Source organism: Echinops telfairi, unplaced genomic scaffold (genome assembly GCF_000313985.2).
Source record: "Echinops telfairi isolate 266 unplaced genomic scaffold, ASM31398v2 ScPeMD7_4;HRSCAF=17, whole genome shotgun sequence".
Lineage (NCBI taxonomy): Eukaryota > Metazoa > Chordata > Mammalia > Afrosoricida > Tenrecidae > Echinops > Echinops telfairi.
This window is the reverse complement of record NW_022103900.1, coordinates 13,240,178-13,251,299: the sequence shown is the minus strand read 5'-3', so window position 1 is coordinate 13,251,299 and position 11,122 is coordinate 13,240,178. Positions and strand designations below refer to the sequence as shown.

At 42.9% G+C, this 11,122-nt stretch overlaps 1 protein-coding gene across 2 annotated transcripts in view; it reads right to left on the bottom strand.

Annotated features, from left to right (window-relative positions):
* The window catches only part of DPP4 (dipeptidyl peptidase 4), a 105,543-nt gene that overhangs the window by 49,167 nt on the left and 45,254 nt on the right, over positions 1-11,122 (bottom strand). For both annotated transcript variants that reach the window (XM_045299455.1, XM_045299459.1), the window contains exons 9-10: positions 6,343-6,503; positions 2,624-2,736 (exon numbers count right to left, since the gene is read on the bottom strand). In XM_045299455.1, the coding sequence (XP_045155390.1) occupies positions 2,624-2,736; positions 6,343-6,503 (274 nt within the window). The remainder of the gene's footprint in view (positions 1-2,623; positions 2,737-6,342; positions 6,504-11,122) is intronic.

The following is an 11,122-nucleotide window of genomic DNA, read 5'->3' as shown; positions in this document are numbered from 1 at the left end:
GGACTCACCACAAGTTTAATCTGAACGGGGGACCCTATGAATGAGTTTTGGACTATCACTGTCATCCATAGTCTACTGCAAACCAGGTGTTCAGAATTTAAGCTCAAACTGTTCCCTCCTCCGAGGTTCATTTTAATTCTTCACAATTCTTCCATCACATAGGCTGGTGTGCTTCTTCCATGCAGATTTGCCTGACATCTCACTTAGATGGCTACTTGTTTTAAGACGAGCACTGGCTTCTCCGTGGAAGACCACCAGGACTTTCTTTCTAGTCCTTCTTAGCCTGGATACTCTGCTGGAACCAGATCAGCAATGTAGCAATACACAATCATCCACTCACAGCTTGTCGCTGTGCATGAGGTGCATTTGCTAAGAATCAAGGCTTGGTCCCCTGTGTGAAAGATAAGAATTATACCCCCATAGCCACCCAATTATGAGCAGTCAACACCAATGTACAGCTTAATAAATATAATCCACTTTAGTGCTAAATCAAGCAGGGTGGCAGACTGGGCACTTGAAGAGTGATCTGTATTCCCCTTTCACGTGTTTCCAGAGGAGCAATAGGCCCACCTGTTTCTTCCCAATTCTATCAAAATGACAAATCAGCCTTCTACAGGCTTTCACCATGGCAAGCTGGAGTCAGAAGGACATAGACTAAGGAGATAATGAATACAGAAGCCCGGGCACACAGGAGGGAAGAAACGTGCCAGTCTTATAAGGACTCCTATTTCAGGGAATAATGAATTACCAGGCAACACAAGGGAGATCGTTTCCCTAAACACTACAACTCGCTGGGATTAACTTGGCATTTGCTGGATCTTTGCCTGTGGCCAGAAAACCAGTGCATCACGATGGACTAGAACTAGATCATTTCCCCAGGGAGGACCTCGAGCCTAGTTTTGGCAGAGCTACAAGCTTGCTGATGTTAACAGAGACTAGAGCAGTATTTTAAATGTCTTTTAAACACACTCGACTCTTGTGGTGTCTCTGAAAGCGTTTCTTTGGCAAATGCATCCAACGCACACCATCCCCAGTGAGTGCGGCTACCCTCCCCCACCCCCCCATGAGTAGGGTAAAGATGAATTCAGACGGGGCGAAAGCCAAACCCTCAGGGTTGCTTCAGTTTGCTGACCTCAGCGCTTCACAATTAACTTCTTTTGGGAAAAAATGATTTTTAAATCAGAAAGACTTTGTTCTTCAATCTGTAGAATGGCTGTGAAAATGATCCATGGGGTGCTTGTGGGTAATAAATGCGGCAACCCAAGCAGAACACATGGGAGGCGCCATGCCAGTCGGCAGTGAGTGCTCACCGTATAGTAACACCACTATTTAAGTGTTGTAGCCTGACAGTCCATGGGCCTCTGTCCTAGTCCCTGTTTTGTGACCAAGAAAAGTGGATGCTCTACCAAATTTAATTGAACCGATGGGCAGAGGGTACAAGAAAGCAGATTTTAGAGAATCCAGGTAAATTGTTATAACCTTTGACAAACGTAAAGGAGCTCTCATAGTACAGTGAGTAAGCATTGGGCTGCAACCCACAAGGTCAGCAGGTCAAGCCCACCAGCTGCTCCTGAGAGAAATCTGTCACTGAGTCCATTAAGCTATATCTTTTCCAAAAGACATTCAATGGCAGAGTGTGTGTGTGTGTGTGTGTGTGTGTGTGTGTACAAACATGGGGGGAAAACACCTTTAAACTAATTTTGGCTCAGATTTAATAGGTACATACAGATATTTCTGACCAAATTACTAAGCACCAAGCAAACAGCATGCGTGGCATGGGTAATGCAACATCAGGGAAAGCGGATGCTTGCACGTTGCTCTGATGATCCCTACAGGAATCTGTAGGGTTGAGCCTTCCTCACACAAAGGCTTTTTTCTTTCAAGCCAGAAAAACAGGTTTGATTAAAGACTCCTGCTGGGTCAATGTCTTAAACTCTAGCAGTTGTAATAAAGAGAGTGATTGGAAAGTTAGTGAGATAAGGCATCTGACAATGCCCTGTGCTTTGTTCTTGCTGAGTGATCAATAGAGGCTAAAGACAAAATGATACAAGTTACTATCCAAGTCAGTCTCAATGCATGGAGGACCCCATGGATGTCAGGGCAGAACTCTGCTCAAAAGGGCTTTCAATGGCTTTTCTTTCTTTTCTTTTTTTAAAAAAACTTTTGGCATATATCCCAGATGTTCTTCCAGAGGCATTGCTGGGTAAACTTGACCCTCTAATCTTTCAGTTAACAGCTGAGCACATCAAACATTTGTACCATCCAGGAACTCCCCAAATGTGCCAGTTGTTATTTAAACATAAAAATAAAACCAATGAAGAGCTATTTAATGGCCAAGCATGACACCCCATATCGTGGTTATCTGTATAGGAAAAGCCGCTGGGGATGGAGGTGCATGATCGACACCTTTCAATCCACCAAGTGCTATTTAAGCAAGTGACATCTTGAAGCACACCGGGAGTCTCATCACTGAATGAAGGAGCTCCACAAAGAGTTGTTGAATGAATGCATAACTGCCGGCACAGCAGGTAAGGAGACTGTAATGGATTCGGCTACTCATTGGTTGGAGTTCTTGGGAGCGATGAAACTACTTGCAACCCAGGCATTCAGTCAAGAATCTTACCCAATTAAGACAGAAGCAGGAGCCGTGATTTGTGTGGAAGTTGCATTGGCATCAGGGCTGAAGGTGTCTGTATTTACCATAAAGAACTTCACTGTTGGATTTGTAGCTCCGGCCTAGAAAAAATCATCAAGAGATTGATTCATAAAAAAAATTAATTCATAAAAGATGACATCATTTCATGAATGTAAAATCATATAATAATTTGGGCACTATAATCATTAATGTTAGCAACCAGACACATTCAAATAATTTAGTCTAAGTAAAGTGAAAAGTTGAGCTATGTGATTCTTTCACATTCAGGCAGAAAAATGTATATTACGTAAAGGCCCAAAGCACTCCTAGTTAAATAATGGATATTCAGAATATATTGCTTCATGCAAGAGACAATAAACCTCGTGAAATCAATTCTATTATTTTCTAATACGCCTTGACTCCGCATGCCATGATGAGGTTTCTGATGAGCGTTTACTATGAAGCTTACGCTGAGTTCAGCCAAAGGTAATCTGCCAGGAAAACTGGTTTATCGGAGTTGCGGGCCAATGATCCTAATTATGAGACTATCATTTTAAGCCCGTGTCCAGGTTCACCAGGCTGCAGCTTCAAAATCAATTTTTTGGCAAAAAAATCTAGAAAACCCTTGTAATTTGGTTGAAATTTACATGTAAAGAGAGCTTTATAGATCTTTGTCATAGTAAGCCTTCAATCAAAGCAGTCACTTGATATAATACAGTATTTTCAGTGAGAATAGTTTACATTTTTTGCTTTTGTTTTTGATTTTTGTGTGCCAGTTTCACTCTTCAAAAAATAACATTTGACTAACAAACAGATTTCCATATTTAGCCTCTGGTGTAGTTTAACATCCAACGTCTTCCTGAAATGGCAGCTCTACATAAAGCAAATTACATGAGTTGATAAAAATAAAATTCTGCTTCCCAAATTCCTCTCAGCAGAAATGCGTTACCATTAGATTTTTCAACAGACCATAATGTTGCTGTCTCTGTTATGGTTCTAGTGGACAGTCTCTGGTGTCTTGCATTGCAGTGAATTACTTAATTGACTCTTGTAGCCACCATCTTTCTACCTCCCATCAAACAACCTTTTTTCCTGACCGCCTGGGCAGGGGAACATACTGATGGGGTTATACGATTCCATTGTGATTGATTGTTAGCAAGGTCGTCGTGGTTGTATAAAACATAGCTCTCTAGGAAGGGGATTGGCCATCCTTCCGCATCATCTCAGAAGCAGGCAGGTGCGATTTTACTACCATCACAAGAGAAGAGGGAGCCAAGCATGGAGCAGCTTCTTTGGACTGCTCCTGTGGTAAAGTGCCATTTCTTAGCATGGCTCTTCTATCCATATCTATGTAACGTCCACCAAATGATTGGGTGAAGTATGCAAATAGGTATGGGAAACACTGGAAGGGATTGGTCAGTTTGGGTTGCCATTCCTTGGTGAACCAGAGAACCACCTTGGAAACAGAGACAGAGAGCCAATCCCCAGCACAAGCAGGGCAGAAGGGCCATCAGCAGAGCTGAGATTCAGAATTCCTGCACAAGTGGTGGAGGCAGCTGAGGCTGGGCCACAGCGAGACCCCAGCAGAGGAAGAGTGCCAAGACGATGAGGCTGTGAGGCAGAGTCATGTGTGGGTTTTCTGGCCACCAGAGGCAGAGGCAGAGGGACAAGGTGGCTTAGAGGCTGAGGACCAGAGAAAGAGATCTGACTGCTGGCTGAGGCGAGGCAGTGTGGTGACCAATAATTGTAACCTTATTGCTTTCTGATCCTGGATTGTGGTAACCAGTTAACTTCCCAAATAAACCTCCATAAATGTAAGTATTGTCAGTGAGTTCTGTGTGGCTCTTGCAATTGGTTTTTGAACCCAGTGGAGAAGTCGAATTGGTGGGAGGAGCGGTGGGTGTCAGAATATATGTACAGGAGGAGGGAAGGGAGAGGCACGTTTGATCTCTGCCTTGTGGCAATTGGCCTTGGGCTAGTGTGAAGATGGATTCTCTTAGCAAAAGGTCAGATGTGGCTTCCTTGCCATTTTCTCAGGCCCCAGATCGTTGCAGGGTGAACCTCTTTGATCCAGGACAGAAAGCTGTGACATTAAAGATGTCCTAGAGAACCCCAACAGCAAAGCCAGAGCCTGAGAAAAAGTGGTGGGCTTCCTGGCCCACAGAGAGCGTCCAGCTGAGTGCCTTTGAGCAAGAAGCTCCCGTGTGCAGTGGGGTACCTACAGGCACTTAATTGGGGGAGCTAGGCTGGCTGACCCACACAGCCAGAGCCCAAAGCCTTTGGACTGAGGTTTAAGGCAGAGTAGACTGCGCTTTTGGACATTTATCAGCAGAGTCTTAAAAAAGCTTTGTAGCGTGACCCCCAACCAGAGCCCTCGTGGTGTAGTGAGTCAGTCATGCATTGGGCTGGTAACTGCAAGGTCAGCAGTTCAAAACCACCAACCATGCGGAGGGGGAAAGATAAGGTTTTGCACTCCCATAAAGCATCTCAAAAATAATTACATAAATAACAATGAGTACAAGGAAGAAGAAAATGTTCTAAATTTGATTATGGTAATGATTGTACAACTCTTCTAGATAGGACTGAACTATTGAATTGTTTGATATATGGATGAATAAAACAAAACAAAAGAAAAGCAGGGGGTAGGGGGGAGTCTCGGAAGCCTCTGGGCTGTTCTACTACGTCCCACACGGTCACTAGGAGTCAGAATGCCCCCAATGGCAGTGAGAACATGACCCCTACAGGGCTGAGCCAGGGGGCCAGGTGGCTCAGAAACTAAAGACCAGAGAGAGGCCTGCCCATGGGCCTGGCTGAGAAGAGGCTGGCCTAAGGATTTCTCATCCTAGTTATCATCTGTTAACGTCGCAATGCACCCCATAATGGTAACTATGTTCTGTGAGTTGTGTGTGACCATTGCAAAGAATGATCAAACTCAGCTAAAAAGCAGAGAGTGCTGTGCGAGAGCGTTGATGTCAGAATTGGTAAGGAGGTTGGAGGGTGGAGGCATGCCTGACCTCAGCCTCACAGGAATGGGCTTTGGGCAGCTCTGCCCATGACAGTGACTTTCCTTCTCCCTTGTGACATGAGAGGAGGTCAGATGTCTGCACACTTTTTTAAAAAATAACATTTCCTCTTTCCTGCTTTATACTGCTTAACAAAGCTTTCTTTTAAATAAACATGAAACGTAGACAGGGGAAACAGCCTTGCAAGTTAAGGCCTGACCCTGTTACTCAATATGTAGGGCCTGCTGTGCTTACGTTAGTGGTAAATCTACAATTGGACCAGTAAAAGCTACTCAGGTAACTGGCTAATTAGCCATAATATGTGATCCACCACCAAGCTTTCAAATTCTTCGAGTGCACATTCCGGCTCCTGCAAATGAGATGAGCTTCTGAATCAATTACAGTCTCCCTTTGCCTGCATTCGAACATTTCCATCACCCCTACCTCTTTCAAAAGCATTTCTCCCATCTCTCTCTGCTTGTCATTCCTCAAAGTTTTTGGAGACATTACAAAACCTTAAATCACACTCTTTCCTGGGATAATAAAAATACTTTAAAATTGCCAGATGCTGTTGACTTCTGCAAGAGTAATCACAGCAAGCTGTTGAAGAGAGACTGACAATATTTTCATTAGCAGGAAGGGTTTAAATGAAACCATTCTCCTCCCCTCCAATCACTGAACCATGATGCAGGGAGGAGCACAGACCTTCGGGTACGGGATCTGCACCGTCTTGGGGTACTGCAGTGACTCATCAGAGTAGAAGGAGTATTCGATAAGTGGGACTTCCGTGTCGTTAAATTGGGCATATGCTAAAAAAGTGCCGCCTGGAGACCACCACAGAGCAGAGTAGGCACTGAAGACTTCCTCTGGGGGGGGGGAAAAAAGACATAAATTGTTCTGTTACAAGAAGTAGCTGATAAATTGGCTTTGGCATTCAAAATATTGTTCTCATTAGCTTTAGTAATTACAGTAGAGTTCAACTAATGAACCACTTTGCATTTGCTTGGGCTTCCAAATTCAGAGTAATACAAATGAATAAAAATAAAATCTTCACGATTAGATCTGGATTGTAAAAATAAGTAACCCATCGAGCCATTTTAGAATATTTTAGCGCACAATAGTTAATATATGCTCTACATTTAAAAAAAAAACCTTAAATCCTCTAAATTTATGCCTCAAAACATACTAAACTAAAAGTAAATTTCACACAGGAGGCTGATTCTCCTTTCTAATTTTCAAACCATCAACATGCCAGCTCACTCTCCCCAACTGGGCTCAGTTTGTACTGAGCCCGCAGGGTACTGGTGGGTGGTGTGCAGCTCCAGGCTATCAAACCAGTTTGGTGCCCAGCATTTACTACTCTTGGCACAAACAAGGTGTGGGAAGGCTGGATGGAGTACAGCAAAGCGCTCCATCAGACCCCTACTGAGACACGTCTCCTTTGCCCAGCCCAGAAATGGACAATTCTGATGGGAGGAGGAAGAGGGTCAAAGAGAAAAGGTTTGACTTCCTAGGTCATGGTTGGGCTGGTTCTTATTTCCTGGCAAATGTGGCTCTTCTCTATGAGGTCTATGAGGTCCTGGGTTATGTGAGTTTGGGGCTGCTAACCAAAAGGTCAGTGGTTCAATCCACCAACCACTTCATGGGTAAAAGATGAGAGTTTGCTGTTGTAAAGATTTACAGCCTTGGAAACCCATCAGAGCCATTGCCTGCTGTTCTGTAAGAGCCACCAGGGGTCAGAGTCAATTCGATGGCAGTGAACTGCCTTTGTTTATTTATTTATGTAAGTTTAGGACTGTGGTTCCTGGGTGGTACAAATGGTCAAAACACCAGGCTGCTAACTGAAAGGGTGGTGGTTCAGGTCCACCCAGAGGTGCCTTGCAGGAAAGGCCTGGTGCTCTATCTCCTAAAAGTCAGACATTGAAGAGTTTATGGAAAGAAGTTCTACTGGGGCACTCCGCGGGTCACATGGGAGGAAACTGACTCTAGTGGCAATGAGTATTTGAAAGGGGTATTCACGCTTTTCTACTAAAGTGTGAAAACTTCTTTCACCTTCTGGGAATGAAGGATTCAAGTAGACAGAGTGTAGACTTTTCTTCCTTTATACTGCTTACTCCATAGATCTGAAGTATGGACTTGACTGTAAACACAAACTTTAAAAAGCACAGAAACTTGAACTTCCGTGTTAACAAATCATGTGTTCCAATCATTTTTTTGATTTTTGAACCCTCTCTACAATTTTTTTCTAGGCGGTCATTTTTAATAACAAACATAAAAATACTAATAATTATTATTATGCTGGATAGTTGACTTTCAAGAAGTGCTAACTGCACCAGACATTGATAAGCTATTAATGTCTCTTAGTTATTCCTCACAATATTTCATTTAACAGTTGAGAAAAATGAGGCAGGCCTAAAGAGGACATACAATTTGACTACGGTCACGTGACTAATAAACAGCAAAGTTAAAAATAACAAACTAAAAGTCATAAGATTCCATGCTTCCCTCATACCCATGAACACTTCTAAGGAGCCATGAGGATCCCTGATGACATAGTGGTTATAGATTAGGCTGATAACTAGAAGGCCAGTAGTTCAAAACCACCAGCAGCTCCCTGGAAGAGAGATGAGGCTTTCTTTGCCTATACAGATGTATGATCTCGGAAACCCACAGAGACTGCTCTGTCCTGATGGGTCGCTATGCGCCAGAATGATTGGACGGCAGTGGGTTTGGTGTCATGGCTTACAAATTGGGCTGCTAAGTGCACGGTTACAGCCTCAGAAACCCAGGGAGAAGGCCTGTTCTGTCCTGCAGGGTTGCTATGAGTCAAAAGGCAGGTGGTTTTACTAAACAAAAAAGGAATCCTGGTGAAGCCTTGGGTTGCTGACCACAAGGATAGCAGTTCAAACCCACTAATAGCTCCGTGGGAGAAAGATGAGGCCGTCTGCTACCATAAAGATTTACAGTTGCTGCGGGGCCCCTGTGAGTTGAGATTCACTGAATGGCAGTGGGTTTGGCATTTTGCAATAACCAAACCCTCCAACCCGGGAAGGCAGCCTACTGTCCCTCTCAATGCTTCCTACTCATAGGTTATCACTGCGTTACCTTAATGGGACAATGTAGAATTTAGAAAACAAAAACCAATTGAAAACCTCTTATTTGGTCTTCATGAAGATCCCTGCGTCAATCAGTTCATAGCTATTTTGCAGGGGAGGAAACTGGGAATGAGAGTGATCTAGTGAATGAGCTGAGACCAGGACTAGCAACCAGGTCTTTCGTTTCCAAATCAAGTGGGTTCTATTAAGAGCTTTTTCATATGCCCAATTGTTGCTTCCATCCCTGTCGCTTCTGCCCACTCATTCCAGCCTACGATAAAGAGGAAATTATATTCAATTAATCAAATACAGTAGAATTGTGGATTTTGAAATTACTTTTAAATGTAAGAGGGCAGATAGTGCTCTATGCATTTAATTAAGTGGTTGCTTGGAATACAGAGTACCTTGTTCCATATTGACAATGTAATGTGACCATTATTAGATAACTGCTTCTGGTCAAATTCAAAGTCCGTGGAATGGAGGGATTGTTTATAATGGCCATTTACCTGTGAAAAACATATAAGGAGGGAAGAAGAGATTCCCAGTCCCCATAGGGACAGTGCCTCTGCAACTGTCCCCTCTGAACCTGTGCTAACCCTTGTCTTGCTACTCAGATCCTCAGAATGTTCCCTCTGGACCGACTGCTCTGTCCCCAGCAGGACAGTTCACATACTTAATGACAATCAATAGCTCCCTCTCTGAGATACATTATGGAGCGCAATGACTAGCAGCATTTGATGTTGTGGCCCTAGGGTCTCACAAGTGATTGGCACTCAAGGAGACTTGCCCTGAACGACCACGAGCCCTCACTGTCAACATCAATACTTTATGGGACAAAAAGCATTCCATTCTGTTAAACTGTTGATTTCCTCTACCCATTATCATCTTTCCTCTCACCCAAATTGTTTTCGTTACCTTTGGAGTTAGGCCATGCCATTCATACTAAGTATAAATTAACTGATTCCAAAATGAGCTGTGTTTACTAGGGATGGCTGTCATAGAATGAATTTGAAACTAAGATTTAATGCATTTTTAAAAAGAAAATGTATAGTATCTAAAATAAAGCACAGTAGAGAACGTGATAGAGAGAACTGTCTGGGATTGGGATGGAGGGGACAGGAAGGGCCCGCAGGCCAGCCCTCTGGAGCCTTCCCCCAGAATCAGGCACATAGTCCCGCGCCTGGCATCCCATTCTTTAACTCAGAAGCCTACAGAGTCTCAAAATTATCCTTCCGTTTCCAGCAAGTCTACTGGCCACAGTAGAGAGGATTGCTCCAATAGGACTGTGGATTCTGTACATGAAAAAAGCAGGTGTGCTTTTTCCCCTAAGTATGGATTCTCTGTAAATGTACAACACCTACCCAAAAAATGTAAATGCACCAACTGCGGGCACTTTGCTGTGAGACCCAGTTTTAGAGCAAGGCAGACTGGGAAGCTGGGAAGCTGTTCTGCTTTTGAATGGGTTCGTGATGATAAGACACAATCAGGTCCTCCTGCTGTTATCTAACTTAGAAAGGAAGTGAATGTGAGCTGGGTTCTTATCTGATAAAAAGGAGAGTCACAGGTTTGGGAAGAAGTTCTACCCAGCTCAAGTTGGTGATCCTAGATACTGGTTCAACAAGTTGTTTTTGTTTTAATCTCTAAAAGACTAGTGCTAGTCAGGTCCATTATAAATCATAATCAAATACTTATTTTTATGATATGAGCATTTGTTTGTTTTTTTTTGTTTTTTTTTATTTTATTTTTTGATATGAGCATTTGTGTACCTTTTAATATCCCCCCAATCATCTATTATAATTCAACTTGAATAGGGAAACAACCAAAATTAAGTCATGAAGAAAAAGTATAATCTTAACTATGAAGAAGAAATAAGAGGAAGAAATAGGGATAAGTGTTTATTAAGTGTGAGGCAACTGTGTGAATGGTTTGAAACAGCCTCAAAGTGCCCTTTACCTTGGCAACAATAATTAATAAAAACACCTTTTTAATATGTTCTACAAGTCTTTATTCTAAAATAATGAATATACCCTTTAACAAACTCCCTTTTTGTTCCCCGTTTCTCCCCCAAACCTTTCGAATTATTCTTTTAAAAAAAAATCAAACAGGAAATCATGAGTTGCCTAAATTCAAATGATCACAATTCTTCTATAAAAGAGGCATCCTCTCCTATCTCCCCCCAGCCCCCCTCTTTAGTCTCTCAACTCCGGATAATATTTTATCTTCTTTGGGAATGTTGTGGGAGTATCTGTTTTTCCTTAATAACTTCTGGGCAAAGTAGGCCTGGTTAGAAAAACATCTGATGTTAATCTGGGGGCTTTGGTGCCTCTGTACAACAGAAAAGCTACCTACACTGAAAGGCCTTTTGTTACAGTAAACCAAAGACAAAAGCA